The 13,640-nt window shown below is 44.0% G+C and overlaps 1 protein-coding gene across 4 annotated transcripts in view; it reads right to left on the bottom strand.

Moving 5' to 3' along the window:
* Nucleotides 1–13,640, bottom strand: part of rorb (RAR-related orphan receptor B) — a 182,842-nt gene that overhangs the window by 10,576 nt on the left and 158,626 nt on the right. For all 4 annotated transcript variants that reach the window (XM_080188920.1, XM_080188918.1, XM_080188919.1 and 1 more), the window contains 2 exons: nt 11,333–11,454; nt 8,710–8,842 (listed from right to left, as the gene is read on the bottom strand). In XM_080188920.1, coding sequence (XP_080045046.1) covers nt 8,710–8,842; nt 11,333–11,454 — 255 coding nt within the window. The remainder of the gene's footprint in view (nt 1–8,709; nt 8,843–11,332; nt 11,455–13,640) is intronic.

Here is a 13,640-nt window from a genome sequence, read left to right on the forward strand (position 1 = left end):
TATATCAACCTAGTGCATCTCTGGGTGCAGAAAGAACACCAAAAAGAAGAATGAGTAATGAGTCAGATTTCATTGATAGTGTAAAGTTCTGTGAACATTTACTGTATAAGAAGCAAAAAATATTTGTATTCAAGTTATGATTGAAAAGTAGAAACACGGAAAAGTTGCCAAGGGTAGAATTTATTACCCTCATCGTGGGTGAGTTTGGTATTAGGAGGCCTTTAAGCCTGGGAGGGTGACGTATGGGGACTCTGCCACCTTTCTGCCTCCATCTCAATTAAGTCCATGGGGGAAAGGCTGGTGAACAACATTCCACCCCATTGCCAATTGAAGTCCTTCAGTGAGAAGTTAATGATAAAATGAAGCATCCAATGAAGCTATATGAGTTAAACTCAGGAATAATAATGTGGCAGCCACACTGCTAGAAGTGTATTACATTCCCAAATTGTGGAAGGGAGTTCGAAGACCAAACATGTACGCGGATTTCTGAGGGCAAAAACAATAAGACAGCAATCACTGGGGACTTCAACTATACTAATAGCAACTGGAGTACAAACAATTTGAAGGGCGCAGAGGGAGCAAAGTTCTTGAAGCGCATCCAATAGAACTTATTTTACTCAGCACATAACCAGCCCAGTGAGAAAGGGCAGAATTCTGTCCTTAGGAAATTAATCTGGACATGTGGGTGAAGTAACAACTATTTTGAAGTAGTGAACATAATACTGAGAGTTAGTATCACTATGGAAAAGGACAAAGATAGAAAGGAATAGAACTTCTAAATTGGGAGAAAACAAATTTTACAAACTGACAGATGGACTGGCAAGAATGGACTGGATACAACCAATTAGAAGGAAAAACTGTGTCACTACAATGGGAAGCATTCAAAGGGGAAATTCTATTGGCATAAAGGAAAAGTCAGATCTACCTCCTTGTTATCCAGATGTATACAAGCCAAGACAAAATGGAAAAAAGAAAGCTTATGACAGGCACATAAGGCTAAAGGATTATAGAAGGTACATCGGTGAAATAAAAATGCAAACTACGAATGCAAAGAGATGATACAAAAAAAAGGATATTTTACTAGGGTGACATAGTGGTTAGTACTGCTGCCTCATAGCACCAAGGACCCGGGTTTGATTTGCAGCTTGGGTCACTGCGTGGAGTTTGCACATTCTCCCTGTGTCTGCATGGGTTTCCTCCTGGTGCTCTGGTTTTCTCCCACAGTCCAAAGATGTACGGGTTAGGTGGATTGGCCATGTTAAATTGCCACTCAGTGTCAGGGGGATTAGTAGCATAATGGGGGGGTTACAGAGATAGGGTTTGGGTGGGATTGTGGTCGGTACAGGCTTCATGGGCTGAATGGCCTGCTTTTGCACTGACGGAATTTTATGATTTTATGATTCTACTAATACATTAAGAGCAAGAAAATAACTAAGGAAAAGGTAGGCCTATTAGAGATGTATATAGTAAGTTGTGGGTTGATTCATTGTTCCGTGGGAGCATTGAAGAGAGGCTGCGATTTGAGAGTGGAGAGCTGTGGGTGAGTAAAAGCGACTTTTTCTTTTAGAAACTAACTTTATTTTTTAGTGGGTTTTTTTTGATTGTTTTTTTAAGTTTGACCCCGGTTTGACCCCGGAAGTAGTTGCGAGGGTACTCGGGTCGCGTTTTTTTTTTACCCGACTATAAATTAGACCGGAGGGGTTTCCCGATACTCTACACGGGTAGAGTATCCCAGCCCTCCCCCCTCCCCTAACCTAAAAAAAAGAGAGAGAGAGAGAGGCTCTGTCTGAGAGCTGGTAAGACTGCTTTTGTATTTGTGTGTGCTGTAAGTGCTTTGGCTCACAGGGCCAAAGAGATAAGGTAAGTTGTAAGTTTTTTTTTCCTTTTTTCCTTTGGGTTGCTATAAGGGGTAAATATGAGTGTGAGACCTGTATGTTGTTGCCAATGCAACATGTGGGAGGTCTTGGAGGCTCCTGGCCTGCCAGACATCCACACCTGTGCTCGGTGTGTGGAGCTGCAGACCCTACGGAACCAGGTTAAGGAGCTGCAAATGCAGCTCGAGGACCTTCGGCTCGTTAGGGAGAGTGAGGACGTTATAGAAAGGAGCTATCAGCAGGTAGTCACACCAGGGCAACGGGATGAGGGCACTTGGGTTACCATTAGGAAGGGGAAAACACGGGTGATGGAGAGCACACCGGTGGATGTCCCCCTTCAAAATAAGTACTCCGGCCTGAGTACTACTGGGGGGGACAGCTCATCTGAGGGAGGAAGCGATGGCCAGCTCTCTGGAGCTGAGCCAGTGAGCCAAAAAATCAAAAAGGGAAGCAGAAAGGTAGTATTAATAGGGGACTCCACAGTGAGGGGCGCAGACAGGCGTTTTTGTGGACGTAGAAGGGAGTCGCGGATGGTGGTTTGTCTCCCTGGGGCTGGGATCCAGGATGTCTCTGGGCGGGTCCCAGACATCCTGAAAGGGGAGGGTGAGGAACCGGAGGTAGTAGTACATATAGGTACTACTGATGTAGGTAAGAAGAGGGAGGCACTCGTGAAAAGGGACTATAGGGAACTGGGTAGGCAGCTGAGGAAGAGAAAAGCGAAGGTAGTAATCTCAGGATTGCTGCCTGTGCCAAGGGAGAATGAGGGAAGAAATGAAATGAGGTGGAGGGTGAATGCGTGGCTGAGGGACTGGTGTAGAGGGCAGGGATTTCGGTTCCTAGATCACTGGGACCTCTTTAGGGGTAGGTGGGACCTCTATAGTAGGGACGGGTGGCACTTAAATACCAGGGGGACTAGTATCTTGGCGGGAAGACTGGCTAAGGCTACCGGGGGGACTTTAAACTAGAAAGGATGGGGGGAGGGAACTGTGTTGGGGAAACTGGGACGGAGGAGGTTCGCTCCCAGGTAGGGGAGGACCGCAGGCAGTATGCGAGGGAGGTTAGACAGGTGGTGGAGATGGGAAATGCCCAGACTGAGGGGCTGAAGTGTATATATTTTAATGCAAGGAGTATAGTGAATAAGGTAGATGAGCTTAGGGCGTGGATAGCTGTTTGGGATTGTGATGTGGTGGCCATTACGGAGACTTGGATGTCTCAGGGACAGGACTGGGTACTTCAGGTGCCAGGCTTCAGGTGCTTCAGGAAGGACAGGGAGGGTGGCAGAAGGGGTGGTGGCGTGGCACTGTTGATCAGGGATAGTGTCATGGCTACAGAGAAAGAGGATGTCGTGGAGGGATTGTCTACAGAATCTCTGTGGGTGGAAGTTAGGAACAGCAAAGGGTCAAAAACTTTGCTGGGTGTAATCTATAGGCCGCCCAATAGTGACAGGGAAGTTGAAGTGCAAATAGGGAAACAGATTCTGGAGAGATGTTTTAATAACAGAGTTGTCGTGATGGGAGACTTCAATTTCCCAAACATCGACTGGAATATCCCTAGGGTAAGGGGTTTGGATGGGGAGGAGTTTGTTAGGTGTGTTCAGGAGGGTTTCCTGACGCAGTATGTGGACAAGCCTACGAGGGGAGAGGCTGTACTTGACCTGGTACTGGCGAATGAACCAGGGCAGGTGATGGATCTTTCGGTAGGAGAGCATCTTGGATATGGTGACCATAATTCTATCTCCTTCACAATTGCGTTGGAACGAGATAGGATCAGGCAGGCTAGGAAGGTGTTTGTCTGGGGTAAGGGGAGATACGAAGAAGTCAGGAAGTTACTTGGACAAATAAACTGGAAGGAGGCGTTCTTAGGGAAAAGTACCGAAGGAAGGTGGCAGATATTCAAGGAATGTGTGTCTAGAGCTCTGAATGACAACGTTCCGATGAGACGAGGGGGGTTTGGTGGGTCGAGGGAACCGTGGTGCACAAAGGATGTGTTGAACCTAGTCAGGAAGAAAAGGAAGGTGTACAAGAGGTTCAGGGAATTAGGAGATGTTAAAGATCTTGAGGAGTATAAGGACTGTAGGAGGGAACTTAAAAGGGAAATTAGGAGAGCCAGAAGGGGTCATGAGAAGACCTTGGCGAGTAAGATTAAGGAGAATCCCAAGGCCTTCTATAAATATGTGAAAGGTAAAAGGATAAGAAGAGAAGGGATAGGACCGATAAAAGGTGAGGGGGGAAAGGTTTGTGTGGAACCAGAAGAAATGGCGGAGGTGCTTAACGAGTACTTCGCCTCAGTATTCACGGTGGAAGCCGATCTGGGAGATTTTGTTATGGATTTGCAGCAGATGGAAAGGATTGAGTACGTGAATATTAAGGAGGAGGATGTGTTGGAACTTTTGAATTCTATCAAGGTAGATAAGTCGCCGGGACCAGATGGGATGTACCCCAGGATACTGTGGGAGGCGAGGGAAGAGATTGCAGAGCCCCTGGCGATGATCTTTGCGTCGTCAATGGAGACGGGAGAGGTTCCAGAGGATTGGAGGATTGCGGATGTAGTTCCTATTTTTAAGAAAGGGAACAGAGATAGCCCGGGAAATTACCGACCGGTGAGTCTGACCTCAGTGGTTGGTAAGCTGATGGAGAGGCTTCTGAGGGACAAGATTTACGAACATTTGGAGAGGTTTGACATGATCAGGAATAGTCAGCATGGATTTGTCAAGGGCAGGTCGTGCCTTACAAGCCTAGTTGAGTTCTTCGATAATGTGACTGAACACATTGACGAAGGAAGTGCCGTGGACGTAGTGTACATGGACTTCAGCAAGGCGTTTGATAAGGTCCCCCATGCAAGACTTCTTGAGAAGGTGAGAGGGCATGGGATCCAAGGGCCTTTGGCCTTGTGGATCCAGAACTGGCTTGCCTGCAGAAGGCAGAGAGTGGTTGTGGATGGGGCTTTTTCTGAATGGAGGTCAGTCACCAGCGGAGTGCCTCAAGGATCTGTTCTGGGACCCTTGTTGTTTGTCATTTTCATAAATGACCTGGATGAGGAAGTGGAGGGATGGGTAAGTAAGTTCGCTGATGACACGAAGGTCGGTGGTGTTGTGGATGATCTGGAAGGATGGCAAAAGTTGCAGCAGGACATAGATAGGATGCAGGACTGGGCGGAGAAGTGGCAGATGGACTTCAACGCGGATAAATGTGTTGTCGTCCATTTTGGCAGAACCAACGGGATGAACGAGTACACTATTAAGGGCAGAAGTCTGAGTAGTGTTGAGGAGCAGAAGGATCTTGGGGTCCGGGTCCACAGGACTCTTAAATCGGCCTCGCAGGTGGAGGAGGTGGTCAAGAAGGCGTATGGTGTACTGGCCTTCATTAATCGAGGGATTGAGTTTAGGAGTCGGGAGGTAATGCTGGAACTTTATAAGACCCTTGTCAGGCCTCATTTGGAGTATTGTGCGCAGTTCTGGTCGCCTCACTATAGGAAAGATGTAGAAGCTATTGAAAGGGTGCAGAGGAGATTTACAAGGATGTTGCCTGGACTGGGAGGCATGCCTTATGAAGTTAGGTTGAGGGAGCTGGGACTCTTTTCCCTGGAGAGACGAAGGTTGAGAGGCGACCTGATAGAAGTTTACAAAATGTTGAGAGGAATAGATAGGGTGGACTCTCAGAGGCTATTTCCCCGGTTTGAAATGGTCGCTACGAGAGGACACAGATTTAAGGTGCGGGGAGGGAGGTTCAGAAGTGATGTTAGGGGTAAGTTTTTCACTCAGAGGGTGGTGAGTGAATGGAATCGGCTGCCGTCAGTGGTGGTGGAGGCGAACTCGCTGGGGTCTTTTAAAAGACTTCTGGATGAGTATATGGGGTTTAATGAGATTGAGGGTTATAGATAGGTCTGTAGGTTGGTAGGTGATGTGGTCGGCGCAACTTGTGGGCCGAAGGGCCTGTTTGTGCTGTAGTGTTCTATGTTCTATGTTCTATGTTCTATGTGGGCAGGGATCTCAATGAGTATTTTGTCTCTGTCTTGATTAGGGAGAGGGATGATGCAAACATTCTATTAAAGAGGAATACCGTGAAATGTTAGATAAAATAAACACAATGAGAGAGGAAGTACTGAAGGGATTGGCATCCTTGAAGATGGATAAATCACCAAGCCCAGATGGATTGTATCCCAGACTGTCGAAGGAAGCCAGAGAGAAATGATAGATGTTCCTAGAATCATTTCCAATCCTCACTAAGCACAGCTGAGGTCCCAGAGGATTGGAGATCAATGAGTGTTGCACCATTATTCAAGAAGATTGCAAGGGATAGGCCAGAAAACTATAGGCCAGTTCAGTCTGACTTTGGTGAAGGGCAAATTATTGGAAACAATTCTGAGAGCCCGGATAAGCTGTCATTTAGAAAGCCATGGATTAATTAGGGATAGTCAGCATTTTTCTGTCAGGGGAAGAGAACATGTCGTACTAACATAGTAAATTTTTTTGAGAAAGTAGCAAGAATGATTGATGATGGTAGCATAACAGATGTTGTCTACATAGATTCCATAAGACAAGGTCCCACGTGGCAGACTGGTCAGACAAGTGAGATCTCAGGGGATACAGGGGAAAGTGGCAGGTTGGATCCAAAATTGGCTCAACAACAGGGAACAAACAGTTAATTTCACCCAGAGGGTGACAGACATCTGCCTAAGTTAATGGTTGAGGCTGAAAAATGCAATTCAATTAAAAGTTACCTGGATCCGCTATTGAAGTGCTGTAACCTGCAAGGCTACAGACCGGGTGCTGGAAAGTGGGATTAAAATGAGCGGCTGATTTATTTTTCTCTTTTTTGGCCGGCATAGTCACGATGGGCTGAATGACATCTTTCTGCACTATAACTATTCAATGGTTCTAATAGGGATAATAAGCAAGTACCCTAATTGGCAGGATATAACTAGTGACATCCCACAGGGGTCTATATTAAGGATAGGATAGAAAGGGATACGATTTAACTAAATAGAAAGCTACATATTTAGGTTTGCCAATGACATTAAGATAAATGGCATTGTTGACAATGCAGCTGGAATGAAACTACAAAAGCATATTAATAGATTTAGTGAATGTGCAAAACTGTGGCAAATGGATTTCAACGTAGAGCACTCTCTACCACTTGGGATAGGACAGGTAAAAGGATAGAACAGAGCATTTTCTACAAGTTAAAACACTAGAAGGTTTGACAGACTTGGGGACCTAGGTATATGGAACATTCAAAATATCATGAACAGATACAGAAAATTATCAAAGAGACGGATGGATTGCTGGCATTTCCGCCTTGCAGTATCAGCTGAACATCAGTTGTAGCATTCTCACCTCGGACTGAGAAGGCTATGAGTTCAAGTTCTACACCAGGACTCAAGCTCAGAAGTCTAGACAGATGCTCCAGTGCAACACTGAAAGAGTATTGCATTTTTTTCGGGTGCAACATTAATTAATGACCCTGGTGGTTCTGTCATGTGAATTTAAAAGATCCCATGGCACTATTGAAAATGAGATTAAGGGAACTGTCTCCAGTATTTTGATCAATATTTATCTAACAATCAACAGCACAGAAACAGATTATCTGATCATTATCACATTGCTGTTGTGGGGCCTTTGCTGTGCACATATTGGTTGCTACACTTCCTACATCACAACAGTGACTACACTTCGAAAGTGCTATATTGGCTGTAAAGCACTTTGAAAAATCTTGATGTTGCAAAAAGCACTCGCTGGGAGGGCACCATGGTCGACATTGACCAGTTGGGCTGAAAGGCCTGTTTCCACGCTGTATTGACCTACGACTCTATGGGCGGAATTTTCATGTCCCGCCCACCACAGGTGGAACAGAAAATTTGGTGTGCCATGCAAATGTCCATTGACCCCATACAAGAATATTTGGTCTTGGTGCGAGCACGTCTGGTAAATCCCACCCTATGACTCTATATAATGGCAGGTTTCTGTTTTCTTTCTTATCTCAATGATTAGAAAACAAATGGTTAGAAGTCGTGCTGCAGCTACATAAAGTCCTGGTTGGATTACACCAAATTGTGCTGTGGCCAACTCTGGGCACCACACTTTAGGACACCTCGATACAGTATAGATTTGATTCCTTGACTTCAAGGGTTAAATTATGAGGTAGATTACACAAACTAGGATTGCATTCCCTGTAATTTAGATTAAGGGTGATTTGGTCAATATTACAGCAAATTGATAGGATAATTAAAGAGGAATTGTATACGCTGGTTGAGGAATTTGAAATAGGGGATATAGTCTAAAAATGACTGTCACTGCAAGATATTAAGTGATATGGGGCAAAGGCATTAACTCACAGATCAGTCAAGATTGCTTTGAATGGCAGAACAGGCTTGAGGGACTAAATGACCTACTCCTGTTCCTATCTTATAACTGGGTGAAAGAGTTGTTAGTTGTTGTTCATTACTTGAAGTAGCTTGCTCTAACATTTTCACTGCTATAACAATGTAGATCACCAGAGAAAATCCATACTAAAGCAGCCATTAGGTCTTTACCAGCATGAATCTGGACAATTCAGTTTTATACTTCTAGTTTAACTTTTATTAAATTAAGTTAAAAGAAAATAAGTTGACAGTGCAAGACATGATCATGGATGAAATAATTGCATTGTGTCACTGACTCTGTAATTATGCTTGGCTAATTATGCTTGGCTGTGAATGTAAACATAGAAAATGGTCTTGTAGCAACTACTACCATGATGGCATTGGCTCTTAAATATTGGCTGACTTGATAGTTATGCCATAATCTAGCAATGAAATGACAGCCATTTTACTCATTAAGTATATTTATTATCCATACCTGATTTGAGAAGGAGAATTTGATCGTTCTGACACAAGTCCATGAACCCTGTAATGCGTTTGGCAAACTCGACTACATACTGAATTGCATGCGTAACCTGAATTGCGCACTGCTGCCATATGACTTCCCTCACCTTTCAAAAAGAAAAAAAAAGTACAGTAATGGGGGGGAAGAGAGAAACATACTGCACAGAATATTTTGGGAACAAGTGCTAGAAACAAGAGAAAAAGTACTGTGAGGAAAAAGATATATATTATTGTCCCTGAAGTCCTGGAGGCCAATGATAAAAGTGTTGGAATGGAGTGGGTGGAGGATTAGAGTGCCTTCATCTTTCTCTTAGATATTTTGAACTATTCTGATTTGAATACTATCTTTAGCAGAACTGGGCCAGAGCTGTCTCCTTCATTTTTCTCCCCACTTCCATCAATCTACTTTCCATTTCATCAACTGGAGTTATTTTTTATCTTCCTATTTAAGAAAAAACATTTTCAAAGCCTGACCAAAATTACTTTAAACTCTTTTGACTTGCTTTGTGTAGATTTTCTAGCCCAATGGTTGCTTCATTGTGACATGAGCTACCATAAGTAATTCTACGGGGGTGATTTAAATGGTGGTCATTTAGTGGGCTCCCCATTGGATGCCATGGCCTCTGTGATACTTCAGGCACTGGTTTTCTGGCGCCGTCAGCTCCATGTCAGAAATCAGCGCAGAACTGTATAAATTATTTAAAAGATGATTTGCATCTAATTAGCGGGCCCAGAATTGAATTGTTTCACTCCAGAGGGGTTTACAACAGCTCCCCACTAATGGGGAGATGGCGGCCAACCCCACTGGAGTGAAGGGGGGCCATCTGGGCATTGACCTACTGGGCACTGCCTCATTCACAGTGCCAGCCAGGCCACTGCCCAAGGGACAAAGTAGCAATGCCCAGGGGGCATCTTGGCGCTGACCAGTGGGCGGTGTCAAGGGGTGGGGTTAGAGGTGACGGGACCAAGTGGGGCGTGGCCTCTGGGGACACAATTGATGGGGTGGGGAGTCCTGCTGCCACCCTGCACTTAGCGGTGACAACGGGAGGGGGGCCAGCGATCGGGGCAGGCCATTGGGATGGAGGTCAGCCTGCCGAGGGAGGGTCAGGACTGCAGTAGGGGGTCAGGGCTGCTGGTCGGGGCTGATGAGGTTGGGACTGCCGATGGGGTGGGTCAAAAAGATCGGGACTACCAAGGGGTTGGGGGGAGATTGAGGTGGGCCGGGGGTGGGGTGGGCTCAAGGCAGGTCTGGACACGTTTGGGAGGCCAGCGATTGGGGGGATGATGGGAGTTGCACGGCCAATGATGTGTGGCTTGCTGTGGAGGCCAGTAGGCCAGTGATCGAGCTGACCAGCCATCAGGAGACTGGCAGTGCAGCTACTGCGCATGTGCTGAGCTTGGTGCTGACAAATTGGCACATGCGCAGTGGCCCACTGAGTGCTATACTGCCGGCCTCTTCAGCGGGAATGGGCCCTGCCCCTGATTTATAGCATGATTCACAGCAGGGCTCTCTGCAGTGCTCAGAGATTCATTCTGCCAAAGAAAGCAATGGGATTTACTCCAATCTTAACGTTAATCTGACATTTAAAACTTTTTTGAGAGAATCCCACCCTGTAGTTTTAAATCATTCTTCTTTCTTTATTTTCAGTTCATATAAAGGATCAAAACTTGAAATATTAATAGTGCTCTGTCCTCATGAACAGAGCTTCTTGCATTTTCTGTTTTTATTTCCGATTTGAACACCTCATATATACTTTTCCAGTGAATGATGTATAAAATGTGATAATTTCTGTCTCGTTTTATTTCAGTTAAACATGTATTTGGCTTTTAACAGTCAATCATGAGTCACTGAATCATTGCTGCCCAATTTATCTTTTCTTCTCTCTGGTTCCTTTCAACAGTGATATGGTCCTGTGCCATAGGTCATGGCCCTTTGCCTCAACTTCCTCAACATGAATGATTTAAAATAAATTTGGCACATTAATGGCACAAATCACCAATAAAGCTCTGCACTGTATCTGCAGGATTTTATCTTCATGGCCAAGGACAGCATTGGTGATTCCATAACGTGGCATGTCTTGTCACTCATGGGAAATATATTGCAGGAAATTTCAGGCACTAAGAGATTTTCCATCCAATGACACAGAAAATCATGGTCTGCGCACTAAAATGTTCCCATGGTGCACTCCCTCTGAGCACCAGTCTCTTCTCAGGCCAAATGCAATTAGCCCAGCAATTAATATTGAAAAGGAAGATTAGAAATCACATTGTGGCTATGGCTTTTTTCAGAAGAGACCTTTTGAAAAAGGAAACAAAAGAACAGACTGTACATAGTCTGCAGAAGGAAAGAATTGGAAAACCAATTTTGTTTCCTCATTCCACGCGTTCTTTTGCTCTTTCAAGTGACCTCGCTTTTCTTCTTCTCTAATGATCCCAATCTCACCATAAGAAAGATTCTCTTTTCAAATGTTTCACCAGCTCAGTAATCATTTGCTGACCTCACACTAACACGATCCCTGTGTTCTCCCCTCCATATCTTCTTGTGCTTTTGCTTTATTTGAACAGAAATATAAATGACCTCTGGAGGCTGTGGTTACCTTGTTTTGGTAAACTTTTATTTCTTCATATGTATGCGTCTGCCATGCCAACTGCTGAAGTTCCTCCACTGTATACTGACATGTCTCCAAGTGGGACTTTATAATATTCTGTGCGATACGATCTGAGGATTACAATATATAAAATTAAGACATAAGTTAATTGAAAGACTTATGCATTTAAGTTCTGCTACTTTGATGGCTTGACAATGTGTACTCTTGACGGAATAAAGTCTTCAGCTGGCAATTCACAGTATTTACTTGTTAACACTTTTAAGACTAAGAGGTTGACTGAAAAGGCTATGAAATAGAACATTATCAGATTCTGCATAGTTGAGTCTAGGAGGTCCTCCACATAGGAACATAAATTTACAAACAGCAATAAGCCAACAGGCCAATGCCCTTGATGCTTTTTGACAGATTTTGACTTTATTCACCTGCCAACACAAAATTTCTCATAATTTTCTCCCTCCAGCAACAATTCCATGGTAACGAATTCCTCAGGCTCACCACTCCTGGGTGTAGAAATTTCTTCCCATTTCAGACCTAACTGGTTTACCCCACATTTCTAGACTATGACCCGAACATCGGGAACATCCTTCCTGCATCTACCCTGTCCGATCCTTTTAGAATTTTATAGGTTTCTATGACATCCACTCCTTAATCTTCTAAACTCCAGTGAATATGATCCTAACCAACTCAATTGTTTTATATGTCAGTTCCAGGCGTCAGTTTGGTAAACCTTTGTTGTACTCCATAGCAAGAGCATCTTTCCTCAGATAAGGAGACCAATAACTGTTCACAATATGCCAGATGTGATCTCCCCAAGGCCCTGTATATTTGCAGCAAGACATCTCTGCTCTTGTCCTCAAATCTTCTAGTTATTAAGGTCAACATGACTGCTACGCCTGCACGCTTACTTACAGCGACTGATGTACAAGGACATCTGGGTCTCGTTGTAGATTCCTCCCTCTCAATTTATAGCCATTTAGATAAGAATAGACCATACTTGCAGGGAATGAGCCTGCAGATGTTATTAGAATTGTGGAAGTGGGTAGGGTCTGATCTCTGTTGTAAAAGCACTTAACATTCTTTCTGGAGCTGTCCTTAAGGCACGGACAACCTGTACTGGCATGTTTTAATCAATGAGGGAAGTTAATTATGAGATTCTTAGCCTCATCATAATATCTAAATTAGATTAAAAGTCCATTCATTTTCCAATCACTGTTAAACACTGGACTGGTTGGAGGTGGGTTGGGATCAGTTTGAGATTTAGAAAACATTTACATCAGATTCTATTTCAACCCCAATTGTTTTTGTGGTTAAAATTCAACCTTTGTTTCAGAAAATCTGGTATGTAAGATTACAATTGAGGAAGGCTATTCAGCCTATCCTAGGCTGAATATCCACCCTGAAAGCTCTTAATGGCCAGAATTCTCCAATCATGTACACCGTTCCACCACTGCCATCCAGAACAGAGAATTTGGCGCTCAGCTAAATTTCCATTCAGCGCAGAGGGACTGGAGAATTCCAGCCACGGGTGAGGTGAGAGAATTCCAGCCACCATCTCTGTTATATCCAATAATTTTTAAATGTTTGCAAGGTTTTAGCCCAATTGCTTCATCTGTAAGTTAATTTGACAGATTTATAACTCTTTGTATGAAGAATTTTCCAATGTGCATCCAAAAATTACCATTTGCTACTTTGAATTTCTCTTCCATACTTACACGGTTTAATTTAAAGTAATATCTTATATCCCCTTAACAATCCTGCTTACTTATTGAAGATTATTTCTCAGACATCTTTCCAAGATGGGAACTCTTAGCCTTTTGATTCTATCCTCATAACTCAGCACCTTGGGGCTCAGGGTCAACCTCATGGTCTTTCTTTGCATTTCCTCCATCACTTGGTTACCTGTATGGTTTGCTGATCAGAACTGGTCGGGCTGATATCATCAGGCATATACTCAGATCTTGCCACCCATTGTGCACGAGAGAACTCCATTCCATTATTTGTTTTCAACTCATTTCACTTGAACAAAACCCAGCTACTGAAGAAATCAGTGAACGTCAGCCATTTGAGATCAGAATGAAACTGGCAGCCTGAACCCAGGGGAAGGTGAACTGTAGACAGTTGGGGTTATTCTCACAGATTTGATTTTTCTAATTCAAATAAAGATTGCCTTTTCAGTCTGTCAGATGAAATGTTAAATCAAGTTCCCAGCTGCATGCAGAGATTGACATAAACGAGCTCATATTACTACTTGAAAAAGAACAGGGAATTCTCTGAAGGATGGATTCTTCTTTGCACC

The sequence above is a fragment of the Carcharhinus amblyrhynchos genome, chromosome 5 (assembly GCF_965287045.1).
Source record: "Carcharhinus amblyrhynchos chromosome 5, sCarAmb.v2.hapA, whole genome shotgun sequence".
Classification (NCBI taxonomy): domain Eukaryota; kingdom Metazoa; phylum Chordata; class Chondrichthyes; order Carcharhiniformes; family Carcharhinidae; genus Carcharhinus; species Carcharhinus amblyrhynchos.